Source organism: Scaptodrosophila lebanonensis, unplaced genomic scaffold (assembly GCF_003285725.1).
Source record: "Scaptodrosophila lebanonensis strain 11010-0011.00,11010-0021.00 unplaced genomic scaffold, SlebRS2 tig00000001-arrow-pilon, whole genome shotgun sequence".
In the NCBI taxonomy this organism is placed as follows: Eukaryota; Metazoa; Arthropoda; class Insecta; order Diptera; family Drosophilidae; genus Scaptodrosophila; species Scaptodrosophila lebanonensis.
Genome location: NW_022060529.1, coordinates 9,803,623 through 9,818,867, shown reverse-complemented (window position 1 = coordinate 9,818,867; position 15,245 = coordinate 9,803,623). Strand labels below are relative to the sequence as shown.

The 15,245-nt window shown below is 37.8% G+C and overlaps 1 protein-coding gene across 1 annotated transcript; it reads right to left on the bottom strand.

The window, feature by feature from the left end:
- Positions 1 to 9,622: 9,622 nt before the first annotated feature.
- Positions 9,623 to 10,199, bottom strand: LOC115634795 (general odorant-binding protein 56a). The gene is made up of 2 exons (XM_030532702.1): positions 10,149 to 10,199; positions 9,623 to 10,084 (listed from the first exon to the last, which is right to left on the bottom strand). Exons 1-2 carry the CDS (start codon positions 10,197 to 10,199, stop codon positions 9,623 to 9,625), a joined length of 513 nt encoding a protein of 170 aa, XP_030388562.1.
- Positions 10,200 to 15,245: the final 5,046 nt, after the last annotated feature.

Genomic DNA, 15,245 nt, shown 5'->3' with positions numbered 1-15,245 from the left:
TCAAAATGTTGGGATTTACTTTAAAAATATAATTCAAATTAAATATTCATGTTCCTACCTAAGAAATGTATCTTCGCGTCATTTGTTAGGCCAGATTAATCTTCTTTAATACTGTGTAAATTATAAATGCTAAACTAATGTCTATTACCCGCCTAACATTGAAGAAAACCAAGCTTCAAAAGTAGAAAGCTGCTAAGAATGAAAACAAAAATAGCCTGGAATATTGAATTATTAAGTAATGATTGTCTAATCAAGAGAAACACTGTTCTTCGGTTGATCATTGCAAATATAAGCTCTTCTTAAATGCATTTCGACTATGCGCAGCAAAATAGATTCAATGAAAGCACAAATTAACAGAAAGCGCCGCTTCTGGGCAAAAGTTGAAGCGAAAAATAGCAAATAATAGTGACATGACGAAATACAATAATAATCATGGTACAATGCAACCGCAAAAAAGTTTTACCATAAACAACAAGCGGAGCAAGACTCGTAGCAGGTCGAGCAATGCGAGAGCTGGTGATGATGGGGGATATGAAGGGGGAAAGAAGAACAGAAGCAGAGCAAATAACAAGCAGCATAATAGACGGTTGGTCGGTGGTAGTAGCTGTGTGTATGTAGCTGAAGCTGCTTGTGAGAGGGCAGCCAAAGAAAAACTAAGATACCTAGTCGTAGTGCACTGCAGTGCAGAACAATGTCGACGACGACAACGGCAACGATGACGACGACGACTAAGAGCACAACCACAACAGAAATAATAATGGCATATAAATGAAGTAACAAACATTGTTTTCCTTTGACATAACTCATTAACCAGCGCGCCAAGAGAATGCCAGAGTAAGTGGAGAATGGCATACCAAGGAGCAGGAGCGGCTGGAAGAATGCAAAGATGGCTGCCATTGCTGCAGTGCAATGCACGTCATGCCAGAGTTGCCAGCCACAATGCCAAGAAGTTTGTGCAAATTCCAAGCTGACTTGGCAGCTGCTGGAAGCCCCACAAAAAGTTGACAGCCAGTGCGCACATCACGTGCCATGTAAATTAATGGCTCTTGGTTAGCCCGCTCCATAGCTGAGACAATGCTAGATATGGTGATGTAAATGGAACAGAAGCTGAAGCTTAAGCTGAAGGTGAAGGTGATGGTGAAGAAGTATTGCAACTGGTGGGCATCAGATGATGCGGCGCACATTTTAATAGACCTAGCACTGTTTTTCGCAAATTCCCTTAATTAAAACAATAAGCAAGCAAGACCAAGCCACGAGCTGGGCTTCTCAGCCACAAATGTCTGCAATTATTTCTAGAAATACAACAGCAACCACAATACCCATGCAGCCCCAACAGTTGTCAACAGCTGGCTCCCTATTCCGGGCACTAGCTGGCATCTAACACGCGCAAGTCTAGCCACAAAATGCGACCAAGGCGCAAAACCGCAAACGCGGCCATTGCTTGTTGTTGCCGCTGCTGACTTAAACCTGCGCCCTCAAATCTCTCAGTTAGTCATTCAGTCAGCCAACCATAGTTGTTGTCACTTGACTGCTACTTCAGACTGTTGGCTGACGGGTGACGGGTGACTGGCGAGGGGCGAGGGGCGAGGGGCGATGGCAATGCTTGAAATTAAGAAATTCCAGAGCGCACTTCAATGGCGCGACTTTCCGGCTTGTCTTCAGCTGTCACTCAGTAGCTGCCGCTGTTCTTCCGGTTGCTGTTTCTGCTCTGCGGTTATGAGTAATGATTGAAATTTTACGTTCCATATGGGTTCATTAACTGTGATGCTGTTTGCAGTTTTCGTTTTACAAGTCATTTGCCAGCATGAAATAAAAAAAGTGCAAGTGTCACGCTTCTTTCTTTTTATACCCTGTACCCGAAGGATGAAAAGGGTATATTAGTTTTGTGCATAACTTAAAACAGGCAGAAGGACACAATTTAGAATACATATTTTTAATCAGCATGACGAGAGAAAGTGACACAGCCATATATTGTCAACCCGTCTGTCTGGATTAGCGCTTAGACCACTTTTACCAAACTTGGTATGTAGACTCTACTTATGCCCAGGTTTTTTCCTCCCCTGACTCTGCTACCTATTTTTGCCAAACCTAACCAAACTTGACTCATATTATTAATATATTTCAATATTTAAATTTCGACTTTTGTTTCAAATTCCAACCAAAGCCGTCAATTCTAAGAAAAGTTCTTGGCGCAACGGGTTCACTTCAGTACTACACCAACAAACTGCACGGTTTCGCTTTCCTTGTTCATACTTTGTATTTTTCCGTAGGCGCATATAATTAAGTCGCTGAAGTTGGCTTGGGTACAGTGTATTTCACCTCCAGGCTTATTCGATTGTAGCATTCTATGTTGTTGGATTTTTTAAGTAGATCTTTAACATATAAGTAACTCTACTTGTTGCACAAGCAACTAAATACCAATAAATAAATCCAAATTCATTTACCTATTTATAGCTGTAAGACGTAAAAATGTTACTCACTCTTTTTATTTACTATATTCATTCAAAATAATTGTACGCCCACTTAATATTAGACATCCTCCACACCTCACAAAGCATTTGCTAATTAAGTAGTCAGTATAGCTGGTGGTGGAATAATAATAAATTTATTTATATATTTTTTTTTTTTGATGGTAGTGTAATTTAAATTTATTTAAGAGTTTTTGTGATGTAGAATAATATAATTAGTTATATGTAATCACATAACTTTAAAATTTGTAATGAAACAATATACATTTTTATATGTACATAGTTGTAATTAATCTTGGTAATTGTTGTTTTAAAATGAAATTCATGAAACATTTCCGGGCAGTGCCACATTCTTGGATATTTAGTTCTCTCTTATTTAGCCGAAGTACATACATATACTATATGTGTGTAGTAAATAAATATAAATTTAAAAATTCTGCTCCAATATCCAACATATCTGTTGCTTGCCACTTCTCCCAATTAGACTTAAGTGGGCAAATGATCGTTCAGACAAAAAGACTTAAGCGAATGGAAAACAAATCATTGCCGGGCAATCAAAAACAAATGTAAGCGTCGGGAGTAAAACGCTTTCCTTCGAATAACACACTTTTAGGCGTGTAAACAACAAATCGGCAATTGGCTATACGTGATTTGGCAAAAGTTGTACGCACATTCGTAAAAGAAAGAAGCGCGTGTGCGGCCCCGATGTTTTCTGAGTTCTGTGGCGCGGTCGGCCATTTTATTTTTGTCCCACAACTGGCAATCGATTTTGAAGTGATGGCTGAGATGCAGGATGGAGCTAGGCCTCTGTCTGGCTGCTGCCCAATATCGCTTAAAGTCATTTCGATACCGCCGCCAACTTGCGGGCATTTTTTAATTTACACTTCAACGCCATCGAGGCATGCGGCCGCAGCATTGAAAATTGACTTTGACTATTTGCGCAACGTGATGAGATTTTGTGGCTATTCCCAGCAGCCGCATCAGCTTTATTTACATTTTCCTCAGCCTGCTCGAATCGATTCTTATTCTTCGGCTTTTGCACAGCCTTAACCGCCTTTTCGATGTGGTTTGATTTTCCGCATTTTTTGTTGTTTTTTTCATTTGTTGGTCTGTGTGTGTGTGTGTGTATGTGTGTCTAAAAGCAGACGCCGACACTAAAGTTTTAGGGCGGCGCAACAGCTGCCAGTGAACTGAGCCGAAAGTTTTCCAGTGTGCGACAAAACAACAAAAATTAAAAACACGAAATGTTTGTCTGCCTGCCATCATAGTCCTCTAAAAGAGCGTGTGTATGTATATATATATATATATGTGTGTGTGTGTGTGTGTGTGTGTGTGTGTGTGTGTGTGTATGTGTTGGTGCAGACGCCGGAGCCTAGGCAACAAAAAAACTTCTGCTCATGAGTTTGCAACGAATCTGGCATGCACTGCACTTGCCTAGCCCCATAAAATAGTCGGTTTGTCTTCAGCATCCATAATGGGTAACTATGTGCATAATGCTGTCAGCTCACAACGCAGTCATTTCATTCCTAAAGGAAAAGTTCTAATGCTCTCACATAAAAGCTACACAGACACAAACTCATGTATATTTCTACTTGTGTATATCTAACACCCGTAGTGTTGTACTAACTACGTGCGAACTAGTTCAACCAAACGACTAATGTAGATTATGAAGATGTTAATTAGTCAACGATTAGTCCAAAAAAATAGCTTTAGAAATATTGTATTGAATTCTTTCAAAATTATACTAACTGCATAAGTTTTCATTTGTAATTTCATTTTCGTGTTATCAAAATTTTTATTTTCAATTAAGCTAGCGCTGTATTCAAAAGTAAGTAGATCAATGATAAACTATAGAATTAATAAAATCTAAGAAATTCTCAATATTACAAATCCTGCAAAACATACATACATACAAATAATTACAATTTCATTACTTTTCATGTCTATTAAATAATTCGTTGTAATCGTATGTTTTTTTCTAAAATTGAAAGCAAATTTATTCCTTTTATAATATTATTATTACTAGATCTTGTATTATCGCCCGCAATAGTATAATCAAATAAAATCTAAGAAATTCTCAATATTACAAATCCTGCAAAACATACATACATACAAATAATTACAATTTCATTACTTTTCATGTCTGTTAAATAATTCGTTGTAATCGTATGTTTCTTTCTAAAATTGAAAGCAAATTTATTCCTTTTATAATATTATTATTATTAGATCTTGTATTATCGCCCGTAATAGTATAATCAAATAAAATAACGTTAATTGAAAACGAAATGCCGAGTGATAATATTTAACAAGATATATGTACTCCACATATGATAAATTTGAAAAGCAAGGAACATATTTTTAAACAAATTTTAATTTTTTATCGTATAAATGAAAACAGTGCTGCCTTTTGTAAAGGTTTTAAAATATTACTTTAGTTTGTTCCGATTTTTGCTACGCAATACGAGCAATACGAACTGGAACTATAGTAGAGCGCACAACCCTTTAATATCGTAAGCTCAGATGTAATGTGTATATTTGTGTGTGTGTGAGTGAATGCGTGGATTTGTCGCTGTCTGTTTGCCTGTCGCCTCGCCTTAGCCGCAATCTTCTTAGCCCGATATCGACAGTAGCAATCATTGCGCCCTTTTACCGTGTAACGGCCTGCCACTAGCACCACCACCACCACCACCCACTGACAACCTCTCTGCAACGGCCTTAGTGTCGTGCAACTTTTGACATGTCTTGTAAAGCGCTGAGAGTAGTTTCATGTCCGCCACCGCCCGTGCACAAATTTTCACTTAATTCCATGTGTCTGTCTGCTTTACGCTGGCAAACAGACATATAGTATAAAAATATGAAAATAAATAATATTTATGTGAAAATGCATTTAAAATGCGCTCACAAATTGCGCGGACAAATATTTATTTATCTACAAATTTATGCAGCATTTGATTACCGGCACCACCAAAGCAAACATTGCATAAATCATATGAATAATTTAAGTTGTTTCGTTGACCGTCGCTTTGTTTCATTCCCTTGTTGTGTTTTGTTTTTATTTCGCTTTAATGGCACTCCATCAAATGATTCATTTTTTGATTTATATCGGCCACAACGCGAACAGCGAAAAAATGAAACAACTGAGTACCGCTTCTAGGGCTTGTAATTGCATTAAATGGCATGGAACCGAATCCATCAGCACAACATGAAGTGGGCGGACAGGAATCCAAGCTGGTCGGGCTGGCATTGACAAGTCCGATTCACGTTCAACATCAGCGCACAAAATTCCAATTTATTTTAATTGATTTATTAATGATTGAATTGCTGCATAAATGCCGCAATACTATATGCATATAGTAAGCATTCTTCTTTTTGGACTTGTTGGCAGCCACTTGGCCGCCCAATGCAATTCCCCAATATCAAATAGGCCATTAGATAAAAGGAATTGCAAACACACAGAAAAACCCAACAAATCCTTATTTAATAACGTCGAATTAATTGATGCAATATTGGAAAAAAATATATACTACGTGTATATACATTTATGTCCGAGTAACACAGAAAATTATCTAATTATAACACAAAAGTAAATCTACCTATACACCCATCTATTTTTCTTTATAATAATATTTCATATTTATCAACAATTTTAATATAAGTTAAATTATATTATTAAAAATAATCGTGTGAAGAACTTACTCTGATTCCTGGATGCAAAATTTTGAGCCTGTATATAAAGACCCATTTGGTCAAAAGTTGAAGCAGGACTCTGCATACATTTCTGGCCCTATTTTAAAAATTCGGTTTTTGCATAATGATTTTCCATACGACACGACTATATGAACTTTAATGTTGTTTAATTTATTTAATAGCTTATTTTCTTTTGTCTTATATTTTCATATAAAATAATGTGTATAATTTATGTACTTTTAATTACTTCCATTAATGAATAAAAACTTGGTTGCATATAATTAGTTTTAAAAACATATGCAATCGTACTATAATGGTCCGACAAATAGTTCACAATCCATTTTTCAGATTAAATCTATATATTTTATGAAGAATCAATGGAATAAATTTAGTTGCTTATATATATTTATTACATTCGTACTACTATATTTGTTGACCAGTACGGCTAGTTTTTGTTCGGTGTACATAGATTCGTACATACTTTGCTTGTCATATACCAATGCAAAAGTTTATGCCACAATCAGCCAATCTTCAGCAGCTCTGACGGCTAATGCTTGCAATCCAAACTCTTTTGCATTGCACATTTTGTGGCATGCTTCTTCATGCAAAGTGTCCTTCGGCTGGTGGAGATGGAAGGCAAAAACCAGAAGCGCCAAGGGCGCGTAAAATGAAAGGGCATAGGGTGATGGGTGAGTGGAATGTCTCAAGATTAGGCATAATTATGCAATTTCCTCTTTAACGCTCACACAGACAGACACAAAAGAGTTAAATTCAATAAAATTTACATTTAACCACAAAAACAACTTCTGTTGGCAACGTCGAGAACTAAGGACTGTGATGGCAGTTACGAGTTAAGTTCAGCAGAAGAGTTTAAAAAACAACCCAGAAAAACTGTGGGGGTGTGGCAACGGAAAAGACTTATGTAAATTGAAATTCGACTACAAAGACAAAAGTGCAGAAAACAAGAATAATAACAACAAACCAAACAAGTACAACGAAAAAGAAGTGGCGGTAGTTATAAAGAATTTCATTCATTTCAAATTACGCTATATGAGTGCGTGAAAAGTGAGAATGGGGTAGGGGTAGGGGGTAGTGGATAGGGGAAGGCGCTGGCAGTTTGGCATAATTGAAGGCTTACTCTACGCGAAATCCACACACACACACACACACACACACACCCACACACAATGCGGAAGTTGTGCCTGAACGCTACCAATTGGCTTGGTTTTGTCGCCTGCTGCTTTTCAGCCAGAAATTCAATTTCATGCCGCGTGACACAAAGACAAAAGATGCTGCTTCCAAAGCCATGCCCCGCCCGCTTCGCTATTCTAGCCATGGCCACCATCATGGAAGCAACGGCAGACAGTCGCAGTTTGGCTGAAGGACGACGACGACGATGACGACGACAACGACAATGATGACGCGAAGGAGTCGGGGTAACGAAGGAGCAAGCGCGCACTGTCAAGTTGACATTCAAAAATGCGCTCACTTCGCTCAAAAGAATTTCAAATTAGCCACTTTTGCTTAACAATTGGCAGGCGACAAATTAAAAACGCAGCGAGGGGCAAGACTGACGTAAAGTCGTCGAGAGTCACGGAGTCACAGAAGGGCGGCCGACCAGGTGGGCAGCGTAGTTGGCGACAATTTAAAGTGAAGTATTGAGTGCAAAATAATTGCAAAAGCGAACGAGAACTGCACTCGAACTGCTGGCTGGCAGACAGACAAACAGACAGACAGACAGACAATAGAATTCAATGGAGGCGGGAGGAGTGAAGGCGTGCTGGAGCTGGAAGCTGCCTTGCCTCGCCTCGCCTCGCCTCGGCATTAGCGCCATTTACACAAATCAACGTGCCATGTAAGTGTGTGTGTGTGTTTTTGTGCTTTTATATATGTATATGTATGTATGTATTTGTGTGGTTTGGGACTGAGCAGCTGAAGTCGAGCAGCTGCTTAACGACGCGCTCGCTAAGTGGCAAAATTTCCATGGAAAAGCGAAAACGCAAAACCAATTGAAATTGCGGCCAGACCGCACAGGCGACGACAATAATGGTCAACCGTCGACCACCAACTGAAGAAGAAGTAATAATGGAAACAGAAATCTGCCTGCCTCCACTTCCAATACGTATTGAAGCCATTCATGCTGTTAAATATAGAGAATACTGTGATTTAAATAAGGGGGCCTATTTAATACATTTTAATGGGGGGGGGGGGCAATATGTAATACATATTGTAAGTAAAATCCCGACTCTAATATCGCTCTACTGACTACATCTGCTAGCTATTTGTACTAAATAGTACGATTATATTGCGATGCTTATTTTTGCAAACTAATATTTGTAATTATCTATAATAATGTTTATATTTATATACTTATATCATCTAGAACACGTATTTAATAGATTACGATTACAAAAGAATCGAATACACGTACATGCACCTCACATTGAAGACAACATTAGTAATCCAAAGTTTGTCTTTAGTTTTGTGAGTATTTATTTTCAAAATGCTTCTTTTTTTGTTTATTTAAAAAAGAAAAATAACAATGTGGACATCAAATAGAAAATTGTATTTTACGTTTTCAGAATGTTAATACTTTTCTAAACTTGCTTATAAAATTATTAATACCATTGATTCAAAACTGTTACGTTCCTTTTTTAGAATCTTTTAACCTCAAATATTTGCAAAAAGGTGTAATAATGAATACAATTTAATCATACTATAATATTGATACTGCATAGTTTTCAAATTTAATTAATATATGTTATACAATTTAACAAAGTACTAGTAAGTAAGTAATCGTTAAGGAAATCATCCCATTTATTAATATGTACTTTTATTAAATATGTTGTTCAACTACTCTGGAACAAAATAATCTAATTTGAATGAAGCGGCAGTAGATACTTTTTAGAGGCGAAATTATTCACAATTTTGTATTAGTCGTAGCTTAAAAAAATCTCTTCCATATTATCGAAAAAAATATACCACACACAAAATAATGGCAAAACTGCATTTTGTGAAGCAGAAAATCGCGATTCGTAAATGCATTTAACTGCCTTTAGAATATGCATTTGAATTTTTTGTTAACATAGATTTAATTATTTGTTTTACAGCTTATGACCATTTTATGACTGCAAAAAACACAATTTTTTTGTTAACAAAAAATACTCATTGAAAATGTATTTTTCACCTTATTGAGCTGAGCTCTATAAAACGGCGTTTTTTTAATTTGGTTAGACTGTTTATTATGGAGCCAAGAGAAGTTTGTTTGAATTAATTTAATTAATTTTTGTATATGCATATGTAACTACATAGTACATAATAATTGCATTTTTGTATTGAATGAAAAAATTGGCATTGTACATTGAAACGTGAATAAAAATTGTTTATTTGGACGACATTTGAAATGCTGTAATAAAAGCCCACAACCAAACAAATAAAAAGGCATATACAGCCACCATTACCACCAATTACTCTACCAGCTCAGCGACTGGGGGAGGCGCGGGAACAGCTGTTTCAGCAGATTTAGCCCGCTGCTGCTCCTTCTGCTCCTTGCGGGCCAATTCTGAAGAGCGCAGCTGCTGCTTGCACTGATGTATCTTGTAGGCCGTCTCGCACTTGTTGGTACCAAGAAGTCCATGGCAGTCGCGCTCTGCATAGGTATTGGGATCGGTGATATCGGCCAGCTTGCGTATGAAGTCGCGTTCCACGAAGACCCCGTCGCGCATCAGACCCATCTGCTCGTAAAGGCAATGGGTGAAGCATTGGCTGGCCTCTGAGGCGTTGGAAAAGTCGTGATTTCTGAACTTGTGCAGCTCATCCATTGAGATATCCGTGTCCTGTTGACAAATGCGAACCATGTCCTCGGTTAGCTGATGCGAGTCCTCAGCGACCGTAAGGGCCAGGTTCACATTGAGCTTGGTGAAGCGAGCCTGCACAAACGGCACAGTTATTAAATCAATTTGCAGAACTGCATTTCAATTACAATTTACACACCTCAGTGGCTGCGAACAGAGAAATGCAAATCAGAACGAGCGCTTTGTTCATGCTGGCCATGTTGCTGAGCTGGGAGGAGTCGACGAGAATGAATGATTCCGCCCTTGCTGGCCAACAGACATTTATACGTGGCTCTTCAACTGGCCCGTTAAATTTGTCAATTAAATTTGCTGCGCAAATTATAAATATTAATTGCAGTATCAGCGCAATGGCCCGCAAAATCCGCTTAGCAAACGAGCGGTTAGTGAGCAAAAAAAATAAAAAATAATAAACAAAAAACTGCAATTTGTTTTTATTGGTAATGCTGATGGGCAAAAGTTGAAGTTGAAAGCTACTCCAAAAAGTTGAAAGTTCGCCGCAATATTAATAACGCAGAGTAGCGGCAACAAAATCAAATCAAATCAAATCGATGCGCCGACTTGAGAGCTGCTTCAAAATTGCATAACTGCGGCGCACAAAACTTGCCAAAAACTTGCAACAAAATGAAAACAAAATGAAAAGCAAAATCAACAGAAAAAAAAGGAGCAACAATTGCCGCAACAATCGAACGAGCGTTCAAGCTACTGACGAGCCCCATATACATACAAACATATATACACATATGTATATACATATATATTTATATACATCTATTTATGTGTGTATGTGTGTGTGTGTGTGTGTGTGTGTGTGTGTGTGTGTGTGTGTGTGTGTATGTTTGGCCATTTCCGCTGCCGCTGCGGCTGCTGCCATTTTGGTTGCGACTATTTCCGCTGCGCGCATTAACTGCAGGCGCATAACTTTTCCAATTTGCTTTTGGCAATTATTGATATAAGCCACTTGGCAGCAACAGTAACAGCAACAACAACATCAACGAGCATCCACCTCTCAATATGTGCTGGCCAAAACGCAAGAGCCAACAACCAAGCATATTTTCTTGCATTTTGAGAATATTTGTGCAACATTTTCAAAATTCTTCAACAGCAGTTGCAAAAAGTTTTGTTATTATTGCTCCTGCTTGATGCTGTTCTGCTGCTGTTCTGCTGCTGCCACCTCGCCCAATCCCCCTCCTGCCTCCTAGTAGCTACCACTTTGATTACTTTTGCAGTTGCCGTTGCAATTAGTTTGTTCATTAGTGTTGGCTAAAGCCGGCAGCAAGCGGCAATACTCGTAAGTAGCATGCATTTGGGCCATGATATCAGATGTGCACACACACAGACATACAAAGGGAAAAACAGACAGACGGCTGGCAGGCAGGCAAAATGTCCAGCGCAGTTTGCTGTCAGGCAATCATACATACATACATACATACTTACAAATATACTGCATCATACAACGTACTCGTACTTGTACACTTGTACTGAGTGCGACGAAAGGCATTTGCTGAGACTTGATTGGAATTCACACACTTAATTAGTTGCATTTCATGCTCAGCTTTTGTTTTCAAGTTAATTTGCACTTTTGTAGCACACACACATACGTACATACATACATACATACATACATACCTACATATGCATATGTATGTACATACTCGTACATTGAACTATTATTCTCGACTCTAAGCCAAGTATATTAATTTATGCGTAGCCAAATAAAACATCCAAGTGGCTACTTTATAGATACAAATACATAGAAATTACTAGATAGATGCTCTTGCATCTATGCAAATGCCCGCGAGCCAACCACATGCTAGCCACATGTACATAAAAATTGAACAAACTACGTATGGAAGTACGAGTAACTATGCAAATAAGCGGAAAAAAGTGAAAAGAAGCTGCCGGCTTTGTGGTCATGATGGTCCGATTTGCAAATGCATAGCGGAATGTTAAGCGTAGCAATCATTTCTGATGCAACAAAATTGTTCAACAACTCGCAACACATTGAATAAGTTGAGAAAAGTAGAGCAAGACGGATAGCTAGAGCTTGAGGGATAAACTGAAATAATTCCATGACTCCTACACACCACATACATCAATTGTTACTATTTCGTATTTAATAAGTGAATACGAATTCAATATTTATTATCGTCTGCTCCAATCTGACTTACGAGAGAACTTTATCCCTCCAGAGTATGGCTCCACGAACTATATATCCTGCTGTTTTCGAAATTATGGGAGGAGATTGTGTTTGAAACGGACACCGCATACAGTATACTAAAACAGTATATCCTTAACTTTACAGGGTATACAAAATGTGTTATAAATAACACCGGCTTTGAACTCTAAGGAAATGTTTAAATTAATAACATATTAAAGTTTAATTTAAAGCTTAAGTTTAAGAATTTATGTAAACGATATTAATTTTGCTCAGTATTCCTCATGATTCAAAATATATGTGATTTAAAGCACGATTTATTTTCCAAAATTTCTTTATACAAAACTTTGATTTGATTTGTGGATTTAGTAAATCAATTTTTATTACTTGCATTAAAAATAAAAGCTACGGACTGAAAACAAAATTATAAAAAATGTTTTACACGCAATCTACGCTCTTAATTACAGCCAATGATTAAATGATATTAAAATTTAGCTGAGAATAGTTCAAAAAAAAAAAGAAGTACAACATGTAGACGATTTTTCATAACTAATTTGAAACCCCATTTCATTTTGTAATCTTTTTAAAAAACATATCTTTGGTTTAAAATAAATCATACCTCTTTTATCGACTTGGTGAGCGTCCAAACTCTGACTGGAGCGTATATGTACATAAGAATTTGCATCAGTTCGTCCAATGTGAGCAGCAAGCGGTTAGTTGTTGGACTTACCCCTCGTCCTTTGTCCTTTGTCCCCGCCAAAGTTGTGGCATCTTTTACACACAGGCAGCACACATTGTTCCTTTCTCCGATGTTTTATACGAACATATTTGTTGCATAATGCAGACTTATGCGCTGGCACATTGTTGACCAGTTGGGCAGGGCCTCTCACCACCGCACATGTCCTGTAGACATTCTTTTAGCTAGCACATATTTGTATTATGTATTTGCCGCTAGTCCAATGCAAAAGCGTTTTGGCAGACATTTGTTGTTGGAAAGTCCAAAGCGTTTCTCGGCAAATCGCATGCGGCAAGACAAAAGCACATGCCAAACAATCTACCTACGGACTAGCGGATAAATGGATGCACATAGATGGATCGTTGGATGGATGGATTGGTGGATGGGTCGATGGGTGGATGGAAAATCTTGCTTTCATACCAGTCGCTCCAGCTCGGCATTATTCCACGTCAGTGCCTTGGCAGATTTCAACAGCAACAGCAACCGGCAGCAATTGTGTGTACTTGGCCAGTCCAAAAGAGACTGTTTGACTAAATATAGTATAGTATGTGAGTCCATGACTGTGACTGCGATTGCACACAGCTTGGAAATTCTTAAGCAAATTTCATTCAATAAGAAATAAATAAGTAAATACCTGAGATAGTTTCTAAGACTTGTGGCATGCTCACAGATTTTCTGTGACAAATTTTGCTTCGGGTTAATTCGAGCATTGTACGTACCACAGCCTCCTGCCCCTCCCATTCTGTGCTACTTTAAAATTTAGGAGCGTTTCAACATGCAAATCACATTGAAGGCACACGAACCAAATAAATATGGGAAGCGCAAATGCCTATAAGCAAGACCGTCATTTTTTACACACTCAACAAACACAGCCTCGGCAGAGGCTACCGTTCGTGAAGGGAAAATAAAAATGAATCATAAAATGGCGGCGGCGCTAGACAAAACAAATATGACAAAGCTGCAAAAGGACGAAATAAATAAAACTTTGGTGGCACAAATAAAACGTGCCTAAGCCATGGCGGTGCTCGTACAGTTGCTATCTTTGCTTTAAGAAACTTAGATGGTGGCCCACAAATACCACCATAAAATATCAAGTATGAATATATAAAAAAAAACTGTATTCAGAAAAAGTAAAAATTCGCTCGTTCAATTATTTATATATACGGGTTTATGAGTCCTACGAAAAGCCATTCCAAACGCTTTAACGGCAACTTGTTGGATACTTCATGAACTTCATTAACGGCAAATTAACTTATATTTTTGGCAAGCTTAACTCAACTCTTCACACATTTGAAATTATGAAAGATGGTGCAGAAAAGCAAATGAGTTTTATATACGTACATCAAGAAATCAGGGACCGCAACTTATATAAATAAATAAATAATATTTAAATAAGTTCTAAAAATGATTTCCTGAGTTTTTTAGTTTATGCACAGTACTAAACAAGTTGTTATACTCTCAAGAAGAAGAAGGCGTGACAGATCTCCCAAAGTACTATATTCCTAATAACTGTGGCAAGGCCATTTATCCGCATATCCGTCCGTTTTATTGTAAATTTTAAGTTCTTGCTTTGGTTATTTATGGGTCATTTATTTATTTTTCTGACATATTTATAATTTTACTTAAAAAAAGTAACGATTTAAATTTTGAATATGTTTTTCTCCCCTTTGTGTTTTTTTTTTTATTTAATAACAAAATAAATGTATAATAAGAGGAATATACAACGTGCCTTTCAAGGCTTATTATCGCCCAAAGCGATGGGAATAATTATAAAAGTATGGCATATATATGTACATATGTGGAAAGTTAAAGTACCAGTACTGCGGGCCTAAAAATAATAGCAGGGGTAGATAGTTGGGGTAAGAATAGCACAGACGCTCCTTTTTGTGGCAAAAACGCCTTTGGTTATTCGCGTTTCTACAAATAATTGCATTAAAATTGGAATGCAACGAATTTTTCAATTTAAAAACGTCTCGACTAGTGTCTCGGCCACACACACACACACACACACACACACACACACACTTACACACATACACAAACATGCATATATACTGGGACAGCACACAATACTGCCTTACAATGTGCGAGCGCTTATCGTGAAGGACATGTGACAGGCGCAGTGCTCGGGAGTTAGTTTAATATGGCGGCCTTTCTTATTGCCATTTCTAGTTGCAGCTGCAGGCGGGAACAATATGAAGTTGTGGCATGCATTGTTTGTGGCCATGTGTCCATACACACACGTGTCTATATATACAAGACTGTGTTATATATGTGAGTGTGTGTGTGTGTGTGTGTGTGTGTGAGTAGCAGGCATTCTTCAGGCTGACTTTACAGCGCACAAT

Bases quoted from the DNA above. Each gene is read 5' to 3' on its own strand.
- LOC115634795 (XM_030532702.1), bottom strand. From the start codon at position 10,199: ATGAACAAAGCGCTCGTTCTGATTTGCATTTCTCTGTTCGCAGCCACT. The intron at 10,085-10,148 runs GTGTGTAAATTG...CCGTTTGTGCAG, and splicing joins CTCTGTTCGCAGCCACTGAG to GCTCGCTTCACCAAGCTCAA.